Source organism: Pangasianodon hypophthalmus, chromosome 23 (genome assembly GCF_027358585.1).
Source record: "Pangasianodon hypophthalmus isolate fPanHyp1 chromosome 23, fPanHyp1.pri, whole genome shotgun sequence".
NCBI lineage: Eukaryota > Metazoa > Chordata > Actinopteri > Siluriformes > Pangasiidae > Pangasianodon > Pangasianodon hypophthalmus.
This window is the reverse complement of record NC_069732.1, coordinates 15,771,101-15,789,715: the sequence shown is the minus strand read 5'-3', so window position 1 is coordinate 15,789,715 and position 18,615 is coordinate 15,771,101. Positions and strand designations below refer to the sequence as shown.

General features: G+C 42.3%; 1 protein-coding gene across 2 annotated transcripts; it reads left to right on the top strand.

The window, feature by feature from the left end:
- Nucleotides 1-520: 520 nt before the first annotated feature.
- On the top strand, nucleotides 521-17,563 carry LOC113536087 (cytochrome P450 3A40-like). Of its 2 annotated transcripts, none has more exons than XM_053228274.1 (14): nucleotides 521-678; nucleotides 2,218-2,381; nucleotides 2,993-3,086; nucleotides 3,195-3,247; nucleotides 3,522-3,621; nucleotides 3,748-3,867; nucleotides 4,139-4,224; nucleotides 13,330-13,478; nucleotides 14,410-14,534; nucleotides 14,644-14,728; nucleotides 14,842-15,002; nucleotides 15,520-15,746; nucleotides 16,794-16,950; nucleotides 17,070-17,563. In XM_053228274.1, exons 2-14 carry the CDS (start codon nucleotides 2,308-2,310, stop codon nucleotides 17,151-17,153), a joined length of 1,515 nt encoding a protein of 504 aa, XP_053084249.1. In that variant the 5' UTR covers nucleotides 521-678; nucleotides 2,218-2,307; the 3' UTR covers nucleotides 17,154-17,563. The 2 variants fall into 2 exon arrangements, with proteins under 2 accessions (XP_053084249.1, XP_053084250.1); XM_053228275.1 differs by lacking the exon at nucleotides 521-678 and adding an exon at nucleotides 1,428-1,739.
- The last annotated feature ends 1,052 nt before the right edge of the window (nucleotides 17,564-18,615 follow it).

Genomic DNA, 18,615 nt, shown 5'->3' with positions numbered 1-18,615 from the left:
AATTCAAAAACAAGTTGGCCCTAATGTGTCCTGCCATTCTAAAGGCTCTTTTGGCTTTAATAAATAGACATAATATATTTGTTTAATAAATAATAAATAGCCATAATATATAGCCTATACATAATATATAGCTTTAATAAATAGCTTTAATATTTTTGTACACATTATAATGAGCCTAATGTTTAAATAGTCAGATTATGTTAATAATATATTTAAATAATAATAATAATAATAATAATAATAAAAGAAATTTGTGTTGAGGGGTTTATGAAAATTATTTTACAGTTAAATGGATCCAACAACTTCGAGACCTGCTGGTGTATAAGACAGAATGCTACAGTAAATTTGGGAAAGTATCCAAGTGAATCCCTTTCAGATGTTCCCTAAGCATTTATATGTACATTTATATGAACGTTCATCCAAATAGCTGATCATAAAGGATATTTGTTCATAAGCTGTACAGGATGTGCAGTTGTAAATGTGAAAACACTGCCTGATAGAATCCTGAGTGTCCACTATAGGGCGCTGTGCACTAGTAGTGCAAACCAAAAGCACAAAAGTGCAAGGCTGTGAAAAAAAAAAAAAAAAAAAACCAGGAAGTGACTATATACATGTGGACACATTTCGGATTTAGCGTTATTGCATCAATTCCCAGCAGGATTAGTTAAAAAAAAAGAGGTAAGGTAATTTAATTGGTATTATCAAGATATATCTCTAGCTGTTTATTATGATTAACCTCTGACACGTGACTCTAAGACGACTATAGGTCATGTGATAAGGTTAGGTTTAGTTTGTTTATGTTTTATTAGGTTTTCTAGTGATATAGCAGTGTTGAAGTGTAACAGTAGTCATGTGTCGTTCACATCAAGGGTGACCTGTGTGTGTGTATATATATATATATATATATATATATATATACATACATACACACACACACACACACACACATACATACATACATACATACACGCACCCCTGGGCAAAAAAAAAAAAAATGTGCCAGGCCAAAAAATGGCAAAATATTAAGCTTTTAATGGTCTTAACAACAAATCAGTGGTCAGAAACAAATGTCATGTTTACCATTTTGGACTTGGAACATTTTTTTTGGCCAGGATTACACACACACACACACACACACACACACACACACGCATACGCATAATTTTCAAGGTCTGGGCTGTTTGTTGTAATGAATGTTAAAAGGTGTTGATTTTATGATTTTATTTTTTTAATTGTTTAAATTGCTTTTGAAGAAAATCTGAAGCAAACTAATATTTTGTTGTTGTTGTTGGAAAATAACTGGTCAAAGCATCACAAACAAATTTTTTTCTGGTTTAGGGGGAAAAAAGTCATGAGTTGTTTGGGAGCTGAAAGACTTGGCTCTTATTGGTGAGCCACTTGAGCTGACTCAGTGAAAAGAACCGGATGGGAAGGAAAAAAAAAATTTTAACACTCTTGGTCTCCAGGCTTGATATGAAGAATGCAGTATAGGACATTGGCAGAGTTTTAACAGATATATCCTGTCCAGTGGGATATACCTGATACAGCTCTACCAGGAACCAGCCAGGGAGTTTTGGCCGATGCTTTCCCACATCACAGAGAGCAATCCCAGCGATCCTAGCAATCCTAGAAATTCCATAGGTCCATAAGTGACCATACATGAGGACAGGGATAAAGACTGATGAGGAAGCAGAGAGCTTCATCTGCAAACTGAGCTCCTGCTTCACAACCACATACCGGTACAGCAACCGTAACACTGCTGCCACTGATCCATTCAGGAAAAACTAAAATATTACAACTGACAGGATCTTAATGCTGCTTAAAGGATACACAAAGAGAATGGACTTGAGGGTTACTGGAATATATTCATATCACAATCAGAAAAGAAGACAAAAATTTTTACACTGATATCCCTTAGATCCATATATTGGATTGTGTCGTGATAGAGAACAGTTTCTGTTGTTGATTTGAGAATTATGAGGACTAATTCTAGGTGATAATAAACAGAGCTGAGATAACATTAGTAATCAAAAGGTCATGCAGGATATGTTATGTTATCCTGAAACTTTGGTCTAGCTCACTCCTTAGGGCTCCAGAGCCTTACTTTTTACCTTATTAGGTCATGCTAGTGCACCTTTATTGTATACCTGTATCTTTCTCTGCCTACACATTCGAACTTGCACCTTATTTGGATCTCTATAAAATGCTTCCCCGTAGGTGTGTCTAAAACTCGGCGCTGCATTGGTGAAGCTCGACTGTCAGCTGGACAATTCGGATCATTCCTAAGAGCTTTGTTTTTGCGGTGTGATGGAAACGAGTTTCCTACCATCTCTGTCTCTGACATGGAGTCTAGTCGTACTGGCGGTCACTCTGTTGTTTATGTAAGTATAATCTAATTATTGATGTGTGTTTAAATATGCTTGCAACTGAATGTTCCTTGTGACTCAATCATTTTATGGTTAGATTGAGTGGGTGTATATTATTAACATAATTCTTATAGGTAAGGAAAGTGGATTATTGTTTTTGTGTTCTTACAGTTTGTGTGTGTGTGGGTGTGGGTGGGTGGGTCGGTGGGGGTGGGTTTGTGTAAACGTCCTTTACTTGATTGTTCGTTACCTTAGAGCAAGATCCAGACAAACTATTAGTTAATCTGTTCAACCTTGCACAGTTGTTATAGCTGCACTTTGACTTGGTTAAATGTCTTTTCTTCTCACTCTCTTGTTTATTAATCACAAGAAGAGGCAAAAAAAAAAGGTTTGTTCAGGACTTCATCAGATAATAAGAAACCACTTCATTTTGAAACTGCTGTCAAATCTTAAATGACTTCCCCATGTTACAGAAGGACAGGAAAAATGTACTCCTGTAGAAATCACAGTCTCCTTCCACTTATTCCATCCAAACCTGCAGGTGGTGGGGATGAACATTAGCGATATGGAAATACAAGAGTGATCTGAAAACACAGTGTAATATGTGTTATGTTATTTGCCTGTAGTTACAGTGTTTGGCCGTATGGATTTTTCAAAAAACTTGGGATCCCAGGACCGAGGCCTTGGCCCTTCATGGGAACCTTCCTGTCCTACAGAAAGGTGAGTAACTCTACACTCTACACTGGGTAACACTGTGTATAAATATTGGTGTTGTACCATACAGAAGTGGCGTATTGCTTCTTTTTGTAATGTTTGATTCCATTTCAGGGTTTTTACAATTTTGATACGGAGTGCTTCAAGAAATATGGAAAGGTTTGGGGGTGAGTACAGATTACAAGTTTTGATTTCAGTCTTGTGAATTTGTGTTGGAATTAAAATACCTAAAAGCAAGAATAAACATGTATGTTTACACCCTAAATATCATTAACAAGTTGCTGGAACCATTAAATAAAAGTCCAGATTGTTACTTGACTATAAATACAGCCTTGTTTTTTTTGCAATTAAATGCACATCTTCATTTTGCTTGTTTTATGAGGCAGAGTGAACTGGAGCACTAGTGAGTCAGATATGATCAAATGTACATTTCTTTTTAAGGATATATGATGGAAGACTACCCATTCTGATGACCTTAGATCTTGAAATGATCAAGGCTATTATGGTAAAAGAATGCTTCTCTACCTTCACTAATAGAAGGGTAAGTCTACATTGTCCTTTACAGGAACAATCAAATCTGAAAATGAACTCCATTTTACATGACTACAGCAGGTTTTGTCCTTATCAAGGATACTGAGTATTGTTTACCTTTGTCTCTTCGATGTAGGACGCAAATATGGATTTGGCTGGTCCCTTCGCTGATGGGATAACTGTAGTAAAAGACGAAAAGTGGAAACGAATCCGTGCTTCGCTCTCTCCATTCTTTACAAGTGGACGACTTAAGGAGGTGCACCATTGAGTTCATTTCAAATGTATCATATGTACTAATTAAAGCCAAATAAACAGCCAGCTTATAGGAGCAACCAGCAAGATGGCCTCCTCCATGCCTGACCACACATCTAATTAAATTAAATATCCAGTTATATAACCTGCTGATTGTCTTCATTTGACATTTTGGTTAGTTTTAGCGTTAGGTTAGCGATTTGCATTTTGTGACACAGCTATTATGTATAATTATGAATAACAATTTTCTTTTTTTTTTATCTGATCTCTTCCAGATTTTTCCTATTGCTGAGAAATATGCAAATCACTTTATTGACCATTTGAAGAAGAGAAACCCAAGAGAAGCAGTCAAAATTAAAGAGTACGTGTTTGTCACTAATAATATAATAATGCAAAAGGCTTTTTTTTTCTAAGAACTGCGAAGATGACCGTTCGATAGCTAAAAACAAAATAATTAGGAAGCTGAATAATCATCTGTTTTTATAATTATTTTTATAATTTAATTGAAAAAATAAAATTGTAGCTATAGGGCATTGATTGTATTCACTAAATCTACAACCCTGAAGGGCGTTTTGGTTTGTATCGCCTGAAGGATCTTTGAGGAAGCCCTTAAAGTTCCTTTGAAGAAACCTTATAATAGAGGGCTTCTCTTTCAAAAAGCACCCTGTAGTGTAGTGTAATGATCTCATTTTAATATGTTAGTTTAAACTGATCTTTATGATATATTTCACAAAGGTAACTATCTAAAGGATTACTACATATACATAATGATTTATGATTGACAAAGATTCATACACATAACAATGCAGACTTGCAAATCTGTGCACATTTTGCGTAGGAACTATGCAATTTAACATCAACATATGCTTCTAAATGTTGTCACTTAACAATATGCAAAAAGAGCATCCTTCTTTTTCCCCCAATTAAACCAGCAGATAAGCCAATCGACATATCATTCTGGAATGATTGACAGTTGCATAGGTGTTTTGTCTCAGTTATTAACTGACTTCCTGGAAGCCCTTCCCTCTGTCTCACATTAGTGATCGCTTGACTCCATTTTCCCATTGTCAAGGTAAAATCTATCAGTGTACGTTATTTATTAGGTACTTGTCAAGTCAGGTCAAATCAAGTGGAATTTATTGTCATTTCAACCATATACAAGTACATAGTGAAAGGAAACAACGTTTCTCCCGGACCAAGGTGCTACATAAGACAGACACAGAACAACACAGAACTACAAGGGACTACATAATTTATACATAAAGTGCACAAGTGCAAACATGTGCAGACAGCACAAGACAGTACAATGACTACTGGGACAGACAATGGGCATAGTAAGTCCCAGTGCAGCACCAACAAGTACACAGTTCTGTTTAAAAGTGAACCTAGTGACAATAGTGCAAAGAGTACAAGAGTACAATACAAGTAGCTGAAATAGTGTAAACATAAGTATAAACATAAGAGTAGCAGCCTATGTACAGTATAATAAGTATTGTAGCAGCATAAACGTGCAAATACTTGCAAAAAAATTGCAAAGAGGATGGAGGATACTCAGTTGTGTGTGTATATATGTATGTGTGTGTGTTCAGTCCAGTTTCTGAGTATTGAGGAGTCTGATGGCATGGGGGAAGAAACTATTGCACAGTCTGGTCGTGAGGGCCTGAATGCTTCGATACCGTTTACCAGAGGGCAGAAGGGTAAAGAGTGTGTGAGAGGGGTGTGTGAGGTCATCCACAATGCTGGTGGCTTTGCAGATGCAGCATGAGGTGTAAATGTCTGTGATGGAGGGAAGAGAGACCCCGATGATCTTCTCAGCTGTCCTCACTTTTCACTGAAGGCTCCGAGACAATTCACAATTCTGAAGCCAGGCAGTGATGCAGCTGCACAGGTTGCTCTCGATAGTCCCTCTGTAGAACATGGTGAGGATGGGGGTTGGGAAATGTGCTTTCCTCAGGCTTTCTTAGTTATGGAACTGGTGTTGAGCGACCAGGTGAGGTTCTCCACCAGGTGAACACCAAGAAATTTGGTGCTCTTGACGATCTCCACGGAGGAGCCGCCGATGTTCAGCGGAGAGTGGTCATTCTGTGCTCTTCTGAAGTCAACAAGCATCTCTTTAGTTTTGTCCATGTTCAGAGACAGGTTGTTGGCTCTGCACCAGTCCGTTAGCCGCTGCACCTCCTCTCTGTATGCTGACTCGTAGTTCTTGCTGATGAGACCCACCACGGTCGTGTTATCGGCGAACTTGATGATGTGATTCCAGCTGTGCATTGCTACACAGTTGTGAGTCAGCAGAGTGAACAGCAATGGACTGAGCACACAGCCCTGTGGGGCCCCAGTGCTCAGTGTGGTGGTGTTGGAGATGCTGTTCCCGATCCGGACTGACTGAGGTCTCCTAGTCAGGAAGTCCAGGATCCAGTTGCTGAGGGAGGTGTTCAGGCCCAGCAGGTTTAGCTTTCCAATCAGGTGCTGAGGAATGATTGTGTTGAATGCTGAACTGAAGTCTATGAACAGCATTCGAACATATCTTTATTGTTCAGGTGGGTGAGGGCCAGATGGAGGGTGGTGGTGATGGCATTGTTTGACTAGAAGGAGAGAAAAAATTAGTAAATAGTCCTTCAACGAGGTGTCAAATCTAGCTCTTTAAAATATTTTTATTGGTAATGATCATTAGAAAGTGATTAAAGTGCTGTTTATGGTGCTTCTGAGTCTGAGGCTTATCTTCCAGAGATCGAGAGTTTGAATCATATTTGCATATTTTTGATATCTGTGAGCTCATGTATGCTGAGCAGGACAGACAGCACTTTTCTCCAAGTGTGTTACGCTGCCCTGTGACATGAGAGCAGTTTGAAAAGATGAGGTTGGATAGCTTGACTCATCTAGGAGGGAACATCTGTTAGCTTTCACCCTGTCAGCTGTCAAGTTCCCTATCAAAAGCTACTCTCGATGCTGCGTTTCAGTAATGCTTATGAGAACATTCTTTGTTTGACCGGTTGTGAAGCAAGTGTGCCAAACACGCCAAGAATTGGCTTAAATAACCTTGGTGGGTGACGTCATTTGATTATGTGCACCTGCAGGTTATAAATAGATGTGAAACGGACATACCCTCAGGTTTTCTTGTCTTCAGAGTGTGTGTGTGTGTGTGCACATTGATTCCAGCATTGTTTCTTTGTTTAAAAAAAAGTAAAAAAGGAGATCATGTCTAGTTTGTCGGTCAGGAGATTCTTGCCACCCTGTGTTCAAGTAATCCCTGACGACGATCTGCATGATTATTGCTTGGAGTGCCTCGGGGAAGAGCACGCAGTTTGTGCCCTCGAGGACGCTGAGTGTGAGTTGCTTCCTATCGGAGTGCTCCGCTTGAGGCTCGCTTTCTTTCAGGAGGGGCAAGCCTCTGTGTCCGCGTTGAGATCATAGGGCTCGCGTGTCGAGCTCGCTGAGAGATGAGGAGCGTGCGAGCCTCCTCTCTCTCTCTCGCGCTCTCCCCAGATCGCGATGTCTCCACCCTCGCTGCTGAAGCGCGCCCCGACACTTCTTCAGAGGGAGTCTAGGACACGGGTTCTCTTGCTTCTGGCGAAAGTGAAAAGTGAAAGCTCTGCACCAGTCCGTTAGCCGCTGCACCTCCTCTCTGTATGCTGACTCGTAGTTCTTGCTGATGAGACCCACCACGGTCGTGTTATCGGCGAACTTGATGATGTGATTCCAGCTGTGCATTGCTACACAGTTGTGAGTCAGCAGAGTGAACAGCAATGGACTGAGCACACAGCCCTGTGGGGCCCCAGTGCTCAGTGTGGTGGTGTTGGAGATGCTGTTCCCGATCCGGACTGACTGAGGTCTCCTAGTCAGGAAGTCCAGGATCCAGTTGCTGAGGGAGGTGTTCAGGCCCAGCAGGTTTAGCTTTCCAATCAGGTGCTGAGGAATGATTGTGTTGAATGCTGAACTGAAGTCTATGAACAGCATTCGAACATATCTTTATTGTTCAGGTGGGTGAGGGCCAGATGGAGGGTGGTGGTGATGGCATTGTTTGACTAGAAGGAGAGAAAAAATTAGTAAATAGTCCTTCAACGAGGTGTCAAATCTAGCTCTTTAAAATATTTTTATTGGTAATGATCATTAGAAAGTGATTAAAGTGCTGTTTATGGTGCTTCTGAGTCTGAGGCTTATCTTCCAGAGATCGAGAGTTTGAATCATATTTGCATATTTTTGATATCTGTGAGCTCATGTATGCTGAGCAGGACAGACAGCACTTTTCTCCAAGTGTGTTACGCTGCCCTGTGACATGAGAGCAGTTTGAAAAGATGAGGTTGGATAGCTTGACTCATCTAGGAGGGAACATCTGTTAGCTTTCACCCTGTCAGCTGTCAAGTTCCCTATCAAAAGCTACTCTCGATGCTGCGTTTCAGTAATGCTTATGAGAACATTCTTTGTTTGACCGGTTGTGAAGCAAGTGTGCCAAACACGCCAAGAATTGGCTTAAATAACCTTGGTGGGTGACGTCATTTGATTATGTGCACCTGCAGGTTAAAAATAGACGTGAAACGGACATACCCTCAGGTTTTCTTGTCTTCAGAGTGTGTGTGTGTGTGTGCACATTGATTCCAGCATTGTTTCTTTGTTTAAAAAAAAGTAAAAAAGGAGATCATGTCTAGTTTGTCGGTCAGGAGATTCTTGCCACCCTGTGTTCAAGTAATCCCTGACGACGATCTGCATGATTATTGCTTGGAGTGCCTCGGGGAAGAGCACGCAGTTTGTGCCCTCGAGGACGCTGAGTGTGAGTTGCTTCCTATCGGAGTGCTCCGCTTGAGGCTCGCTTTCTTTCAGGAGGGGCAAGCCTCTGTGTCCGCGTTGAGATCATAGGGCTCGCGTGTCGAGCTCGCTGAGAGATGAGGAGCGTGCGAGCCTCCTCTCTCTCTCTCGCGCTCTCCCCAGATCGCGATGTCTCCACCCTCGCTGCTGAAGCGCGCCCCGACACTTCTTCAGAGGGAGTCTAGGACACGGGTTCTCTTGCTTCTGGCGAAAGTGAAACGTAGAGCGCCGCCTCTGCGCGTTCCTCACGCGATGACAGAGTGTTTGAGGAATTGCTGGAGGTGGTGACTAACACTGTGGCCAGGCTTAAATTGGACGGGCCACAAGAGCAAGAGAACCCCAGGCACTCCAAGTTAGATGACAGATTTTTGTCAGGTGGCCAGGGGGAGAGATCCCAACATCGATCTCTCCCTCTTTTCCCAGATCTCCATGACAATTTGTCTCGTTCATGGAGTAAGCCATACTCCTCGTGCGTATTTGTACCCACGACGATGAATTATTCCACTATCGTGGGTGCTAAGGTGCAGGTGTATGTGACGATGCCTCAGGTGGAAGAGACGCTCACGGGCTATCTCTCCCCTGGGAGTTCATCGTCACTTAAGAAGCCAACCCTCCCCACCAAGCCTTGCAGATTAACATCCTCGCTGGTGGGGAAGGCGTTTCAAGCAGCGTTTCAGGCTGGTGCTGCCCTGCACACCATGGTGGTTCTGCAGGCGTACCAGGCTGACCTGCTGAAAGACCTGAGCACAGGTGGGAGCATTAGTGAGGGGGCGTTTTCAGAGCTGTGCCAAGCCACAGATCTGTCTCTTTGTGCGACCAAGCAGACGGCCCGCGCCATTGGCTGTTCTATGGCTGCTATGGTTGCCACGGAGAGACACCTGTGGCTCAACCTCACGGACATCAAGGATAGGGACAAGGTGTTCCTCCTTGATGCCCCTGTGTCACCTTCCGGCCTATTTGGCGACTCCATGAATATGGTCGTCAGTAGGTTCCGGGAGACCAAAAGACACGCGGAGGCTTTTGATAAGGTTCTCCCCTGCTGTGCTCAGGTGTCGGGGCCGGTTCCTCTTCGGTGAGAGTCGCAGAAGGAGAGTCTGGCGAGCCGTGCGCCCCCTCGTAGGGACTAGGGAGTGGCTCACCGCTCTCAGCAGCCCAGCAAGAGGCCGGATCTGAGGACGATCATTTCGTCCAAAAGGAAGAAGTCCTGAGGGTCAAGTGTCTGGGACAGTGGGGGTGTGAGCCCCCCCCCCATCCCAGGGGCACGAAAATATGAAAATATGCGTCCTTGAGATCGATCGTCACGAACCAATTGCCTGATTGGATCTGGGACACAATCATCCTGATTGTCAACATTTTGAATTTGTATGTTCTGAGGTAGCGGTTCAACCCGCGAAGATCTAAAATTGGACGTAACCCCCCATCTTTCTTGGGAACCAGAAAATACCAGCTGTAATAGCTTGACTCTCTGTCTGGCAGGGGAACACGTTCTATGGTGCCTTTGTCCAGCAGAGCTTGCAATTCCTGTGTCAACAAATGAGCTCGTTCTGGTTTCACAGAAGTGGAGACCACGCCGTTGAAACACGGAGAACGGTATGCAAACTGAAGCCTGTAGCCTTTCCCTACAGTCCTTTCTACCCATGGAGAGATATTCGGCAGTAGCTTCCACACTGCCAGTTTCTCTGAAAGGGGCACTAGTTTTGACACTTCGCTCTGTTGGGGGGATGTTAGATGTCTGGTGTCCTGAAATGTGGCAGGAGGCACCTGAACACGTAACATTTCGCTGGAGGGTTCCAGGAAGGAGCCTCTACTCTCTGTTGGAACTTTTCGTGCCCCTGAAAATATGCGTCCTTGAGATCGATCGTCACGAACCAATTGCCTGATTGGATCTGAGACACAATCATCCTGATTGTCAACATTTTGAATTTGTATGTTCTGAGGTAGCGGTTCAAGACATCTTGCCACAACACAGGAAGTTCCTGAGGTTTGCGTTCGGGGGCGAAGCTTAGCAGTATCGGGTTCTTCCATTCGGCCTAGCCTTGTCGCCCTGCACATACACAAAATGCATGGATGCAGCTCTGGCTCCTCTACGACTCCGCATTTTAAATTACATAGACGAATGGCCGATTTTGACTCAGTCTCAGGAGCTAGCGCTTCGAACATCGGGATGTCGTCCTGGCTCATCTCGAATCTCTGGGGTTGAGACTCAACGCCAAGAAAAGCGTTCTCCCTCCTGCTCAGAGGACAACGTATTTGGGGGTTGTATGGGATTCGATCACGATGCGGGCACAGATGTCTCCTGTACGCATCGAGTCCTTTCTAAACACCCTAAAGAACATCAAGCTAGGCCAGAAAGTTACAGATCATTACTTTCAAAGGGTTCTAGGTCTCATGGCAGCTGCATTCACGGTGATACCTTTGGGCCTCCTGCATATGAGGTCGTTTCAGTTGTGGCTCAGAGCCAGGGGATTTCATCCAAGGGCCAATCCCCAGAGGCAAATAAGGGTTACGCCCCAGGGGCTTCATACCCTATCTATGTGGTTCAGACCCCGGTTTCTGACTTTGGGTCCCACTCTAGGCACGTGTTGTCGTCGCAAGATGCTAACGACAGACGCTTCCCTCACGGGTTGGGGTGCGGTCTTAGATGGCCGTCCAGCCCAAGGGATCTGGAGAGGTCATCTTCTCAATTGACACATCAATTGCCTCGAAATCGCCAAGGCAGAATGCGTTCGCGCCGCCTGAACAGGCTAGCACAGAAGGTTCTGCTTTGGGCACAGGACAAGTTCCTGTCCCTCAGGGCGATTTACATCCCCGAGCATATGAATGTGGGAGCAGACTTGCTGTCCAGACAAGCTGTGACACACGGGGAATGAATACTCCACCCCGAAGTAGTCAGTCAAATCTGGGAAAGATTTTACGAAGCAGAGATGGACCTCTTTGCTTCACAGGAGACAGCACAATGTCCCCTCTACTTCTCTCTGACTCCTCCAGCTCCCCTCCAGCAATGGCCCATATGTGGCCCAGACTGCATCTTTATGCATTTCCCACGATCGCTCTGCTCCCAGGAGTCCTGGCAAAGGTCCGTCAACAAGGGTTTCGCCTCTTACTGATAGCGCCCCGTTGGCCGATCGGAATGTGGTTCTCAGCTCTAATATCCCCCCTCCACGGCTCGCAGTGGGAGATTGTGGTCAGGAGGGATCTTCTCTCTTAGGCACTGGGGACAGTGTTTCATCCTCGGCCCGAGCTCTGGAACCTTCATGACTGGCCCCTGAGGGGGACCATCTAAGAGATGCTGGGCTTCCAACCGATGTAGTAGAGACATTCTAAGTGCTAGGACTCCCTCCACTGGGAGAAGTTATGCCCTCAGATGGCGTGTTTTTGAAAGTTGTTGTATGGCATACCATGCAGATCCAGTTCACTGCCAAATTGTTTCAGTGCTGGGGTTTCTGCAAGAGAAACTGTCCACAGGTACATGTCCTGGTACTCTCAGAGTCTATGTGGCCGCTATTTCGGCTTGCCATGCTCTGATTGATGGGGTTTCTGTGGGAAGGCACCCTCTAGTTGCCCGCTTCATTCGTGGAGCCAAGCGATTGAGGCTGCCCACTAAAGCAACAGTCCCTTCGTGGGACTTAGCTATAGTGCTCGAGGGTCTGGTTGACACCCCTTTCGAACCACTAGAGTCAGCGCCTTTCAGGTTTCTGACCCTAAAGATGGTTTTTCTAATGGCTATTACTTCTCTGAAGAGAATTGGGGATTTGCAGGCTCTGTCAGTCTCGCCATCCTGCCTAGACTTTGCCTCTGGGCTGGTCAAAGCTATTTTGCATCCTCACCCTAATTATCTTCCGAAGGTTCGATTCTCGACCATACATCTGGTGATTCTTGAAGCCTTCTGCCCTCCGCAGTTCACGACACCGGAGCAAGAACTTGACTGTAACCCTGTTCCCTGAAAAAGCGGGAACGAGATGCTGCGCCTCAGTGCCGCACTGTTGGCGTGACTGGGCGTCTCTTCATACAAGGTTTAACCTGAGTGTATGTCCGTTTCATGTCTATTTATAACTTGCATGTGCACGTAATCAAATGACGTGGCCCCACCGAGGTTATTTAAGCCAATTCTTGGCGTGATTGGCACACTTGCATCACAACCGGTCAAACAAAGAATGTTCTCATAAGCGTTATTGAAACGCAGCATCTCGTTCCCGCTTTTTCAGGGAACAAGGTTACAGTTAAGTAACCCGAGACGTACTCCTTGAGGCCAGGGAGTGGAGTCAGAGGTGTTGTACACCGTTTCATGGGTTAGGGTTTGAAGTTTGGGTGCACCAGCTCCACCCCTAGCTCCACCCCCTCAGGCTTCACCAGCTCCACCCCCCAGGGTTGACCAGCTCCACACAAAGGACTTAAGCATTTCTCAAAAAGCTGTCATAGTCCGTTTTAGTTAATTCTACTTTCTTGCATGTCCCTCTAGTGTCTACAATCTTACCTAAAACAGACAAGATTTTTTCTCCAAAGCACCTGATTGTTACCAAGTTGACAGGTGATTTGTGAAAGGACTATATCAAAAATGAACTGTTACTCCATGCCACAACACTACACATTATTCTTCTTCAGAGCTGGCAGGTCTGACAATGTATGAATGATGTAAATGTTTGAGAGAATTCTCTCTTTTTTCCAGGGTCATTGCTCCCTATACGATGGATGTGGTCACCAGTGCCTCCTTCAGTGTTGAAATTGATTCCATTAACAACCCTGACGATCCGTTTGTCGTCCATATCAAGAAATTTTTCAACTTCAACTTCTTCAGTCCCTTAATTCTGATAATTAGTATGTCCTATCTGATGTTATCAGATTATGATATTTATATATAATTCAGTAAAGTGTATCATGAACACAGTGACAGTAAAACCCAGCAGTCACGCTATGAGTTGTAGTCTTAATAATGCAATTCAGTTGATAGTTTGAATTCTGAGTGAAACAGTACAGACGTTATTGTGCAATTCAAATTTCCAATCTTTCTGCTTTGAGTTCACATTCACGTTTGTAAGTGACCCATATTTGTCACTAGTGTGAACAGATCTGCACATGACCCACATATGTACAATTTCCAAGTCAGTAACGTCATATGCATCAGTCATATGCATCAGTCATATGCATCAGTCATATGCGTCATGAACACCAGTATACAGCATACAGATGTTGAAATGTATGTAATAGAAAAAATACATGAAATCCAATTTGACTAATCAGATACAGTCCACTCCAAAAGTATTGGAATGGCAAGGCCAATTCTTTTGTTCTTGCTATACACTGAAGACATTTGGGTTTGAGATCAAAAGATCTCAAAAGATCTTCCACGCATGTTCATCTTTTGATCTTAAAGCCAAATGTCTTCAGTGTATAGCAAAACAAAAGAATTGGCCTTGCTGTTCCAATACTTTTTGAGGAGACTGTATGACACCTCCAATTTGTGAAAGGATTGATTTTTGATGTGTTTAATCGCTGTTTAGGCTGCAGAAAAAACCCTGTGTTGCTCAAATAGGAAATCAGAAATACCAAAGAAATTGGATTTTAGCTGCTTGTTTAAACCTTGTCTTAAGTGCCTCAAATCTAATTTGAAATGATTGGTGTTTTGCATTCAAACAAATTCCGATTAATCAGAACGTGTAACATTAAGCATCAAAATTGAATCTGGGCCAAATCAACCTTTGTAATGCAATTTTAACTGTAATGCCTTAATGACTATTTTGTTTTGCAGCCATCTTTCCCTTTGTTGTTCCAATTTTATCCAAACTGGGGGTGACCCTGTTTTCAAAATCAGCTATGGACTTTTTCTACAGCGCGCTGAAAAAGATCAAAGACCAGCATAACACGAATGAAAAAGTGTGTGTGAAGTAAATATACACTCTGTAATGTCTATTAACAATCCCGCTGCCTGTAATATGTTGCAAAGATACATAAATAGAAGTTGTGCTCTTTCCTTTCCTTTTAGAGGCGAGTGGACTTCCTGCAGCTCATGATCCAAAGCCAAATATCTGATGAGCAAGCTGAGAAAGCCAATGATCAACCAAGCAAAGGTAAGAGTTGCAACAATGAAACATACAGGAAACTTCCAGGAAAATAGAGCATCATCTAAAAGCATTGGTGTTCTTGTTTCAAAGAAAGTCTTGGCCTTGGTTGTCTTTTACAGGCTTGACCGATCACGAGATTCTTTCCCAGTCCTTCATTTTCATCCTGGGAGGCTATGAGACCACCAGCACTACCCTCACTTACCTCCTGTATAATCTCACAGTTAACCCCGACTGCATGAGCAAACTGGTGGAGGAGATTGATAAAACCTTTCCTCTTGATGTAAGTATAAATATATATTATTATTTTATAACAGGCAGCACAATGGCACAGCAGCTCACAGCTCCAGGGTCCCCGGTTCAAACTCAAGAGGTACTCTATCTCTGTGGAGTTTTGCATGTTTGTGTGGGTTTCCTTTGGGTTTTAGGGTTTCCTCTCACCATCTAATAACATGCTAGTAGGTGGATTGGCTTCAATAAATTGCCCCTAGGTGTGCATGAGTGTGTGAATGTGTGTGCATGGTGCCCTACAATTGACTGGCATTCCACCCAGCATGTGTTCACTTGCCTCGTGCCCATTGTTCCTGACATGGGGTCTAGATCCTGACCAAGATAAAGAGGTTACTGAAGAATGAATGAATGAATGAATGTAGACTAAACCAAACAACTTGGACACAGCAGCGAGTCATGATGGTTCTCTTTATCAGAGAGAAAAAATCAAAGAAAAATGTTAGGAGTAGAAACACAAATCACAAATAATAAAAACTCAGAATAATGACTCAAACGTATCTGGTTTTTAGGCTCCAGTGACCTACGATGCGTTGATGAAGTTTGAGTACCTGGAAATGGCCATTAATGAGTCAATGCGTCTCCTCCCTACTGCTCCTCGTCTGGAGAGGATGTGCAAGAAGACTATAGAGCTCAATGGAATCACCATTCCTAAAAACACTCTGGTCGGAATTCCTACGTACGTTCTAAACAGGGATCCACAGCTCTGGGAGTCTCCTGAAGAGTTCAGACCTGAGAGGTAGCGTGGCTCCTCCATCATACTAGATTTCTAAAGTCCCATAAAAATGGCAGCTGGCAAGTTGTTTTATAGTTTTATTGTGTAGCTTTAAGCATATTGTCAGATGTGGCAATACCTGCAATGCTTTGCTTATAAGGAAAAATCTATTTTAAACAACTTGCATAATAATTTTCAATGGCATCCAAGATTTATTTTTGGAATGAAACTCCGGGTTGACATTTTTAGTTTAAACTTTTTTCATAGTCGTGTTGGTCTAATGTTTTTCTACATTACTCATAAGTCCGTTTGACTACCCCCGATAGTCTTGCTAGTGGGATTTAGCTCTCACCTGAATGAAATGATGCAGCAGCACTTTAGTCTTTTAGTCACTTTAGTATAAACCTTCATCTTACCTATATATAGACTCTAACTGCCCATTTATTTTACTTACATATTAAGCATACATACCAGTTCGCCTAATACGTTCTCCATATTTTGTGTATATATATATATTGTATTTGTACATAATTTCCCCCTTCTTCTTCTCCTTCCCCCTCATCTTCTTATGTATATATTTTGTACTGCGCAGCTCTAGAGTACCTGAGCCTCACAACAAGCATTTCAATGTACAGCTGTCACTGACATTTTGTGCACATTACAAATAAACTTGAAACTTAAACTAGTCACTTCAACGCCATCGTGCTCGTCATCTTGTAAATCACTAACTAACTGAGCTGAGTCTCTGCCGCATCCCTGCCCAACTGTTATATATAGCTGCACTGTGTTCTGGAAATTCTATACTGTCTTTCTCATTAATTGAACACCACTGGAGAATGGTGAATGAGGAGAAATTTTTTTGCTCTTTTATTTTTAGGAGCTAACAATGAAATCTATTATCGCTTATATTTCAGATGAATAGAATTGAAATGTTTTCTCCTAATAAGAGTCATTGTAACTGTGCTAGCAATGTCCCCTTGTGACATCATCTGGGTACACAAATGCTAACTTCTCACAAGAATAACGTAAAGATGCATTACTAACAATGTGATGTCTCTGATTTCTTGAAAGGTTCAGTGCCGAGAATGACATCAACCCCTACACGTTTATGCCGTTTGGTCTTGGGCCTCGTAACTGTGTGGGAATGAGATTTGCTCTGATGATCATGAAACTGGTGATAGTGAAGCTGCTGCAGAACTTTAGTGTGGAGACGTGCAAAGAGACGCAGGTCTGTCATTAACGCTCTCTTATCATTAAATGAGGTCGTGCATCTTAAGTCATGTAGGCCATATACAAGCTAAACACCGATTACTTAACTGATGACTTCTTTCTTCTCCTTCTTTCCAGATTCCCATTCAACTCAATGCTCTCTTTCAACCAAAAGTTCCGGTGACTCTGAAGTTCATTCCAAGAACGCACAAAAAGGAATAGTTCAGCATGATTTCATTGTGGCTGTGATTTTGTTTTATTTCACAGTGTGCACTGTATGTTTGCAAACATGATGCACTAATAACCACCTTTTCAATTTAGTGGCGCTTTAAGTTTTACTCTATGGCTATATTGTGAGTGTTAAATACAGCAAATTAACAACACTTTTTTACATATTATTGCTTAATTGTAGATTTACTGTCAGTAAGGGCTTTCATTTCAACTCACTTAAGGAAGAATATCTGCATGATTGGTACAAGTATTAATCCATAGGGAGAACACTTTTTTTTTTTTTTTTTTAGCAGTATATGCCAGTGCTCCATAGAGGATGCCTTTATACTCTGTTTTATACTCCTATACTGAAGATAATTATATTGAAGAATAAAGATAATTAAATAAGCATGGAGGAAAAACTTGCATTAGTTTGTCTTTTTTTTTTTTATTTGAAAGAGTCCAGCAATGCCTAGGTATTTTAAAGTGCATATGTCTGGCCTGTAATAATCTTCTCATGGTCTCCAAATAGCTTATAGAGGATATCACTCCTATTCTGTAACTTCAATGTTTAAAAGATTTGATGATACTATAATTTGTTGTGCCCCCGTCCATACACAACAGTTGTGTATTCCATAGTTTGCCTACATCTGAGGTAATGAAAGTTCCAGCAGAAATTTTTATAAATGTTATAATGCCTCTTTGGATCAATTTCTTATGCTATTTTTTACCATATTATTCAGAGGTGACTTAGACATTCATACTTTTTAATACGGTTATTAAGGCCTGCAAGTTAAGAGAAGTACAGTGTATTTTGCTTTTTACATTATGGGCTGTAATGGAGTTGCAGCAATTTCACAAAATTACTTTTTATAGTATTTAAACAAGACTGGTAACAGCCAGGCCACTGCATTTCACACTGCCTGTGATCTATATCTCTGGCAAAATAGCTTTGTGTGTTTACATCAGTTTTATTGTATATAAACTAAGGCTGTCAAAAGTAATGCTTTCACTTCTAATTCTTTAAAGAGCTTATTTGTTTATTAACACATTTTACACAAAGCCTGTTTTATGAACCATGCCAGCCGGCCTAGAATCTATAAATTATTCTTTAAAATATTTCTAGGAAATATGAAAGATGGTGGTATACTTGCAGCACTAGCAGGGTGTTGCAGCTGTCCTGCCGATTGAGCAGAATTAAAAATTATTGCTTGTTTTTCTGTGCCTGGCTCTCTAATGGATTATGGTTGTGACTGTGATTTTACCAGTGGGATATGTAAGGGAGCAATGTGTGAAATAAACCATATATCCTCAAAGGGCCTGTAAAAAATTTTGCATCTTTTTTAAAAAAAAAAGGGAAGAGGGCCCATTAATTTATGAAAGAGCCTTGCAGTTTACAGTCGCTTTTGTTTGAATACCCAGAACTGTTCAGAGCAACCTGGGGCAGACAAGATAGTGATTTAGCTGACTTTAA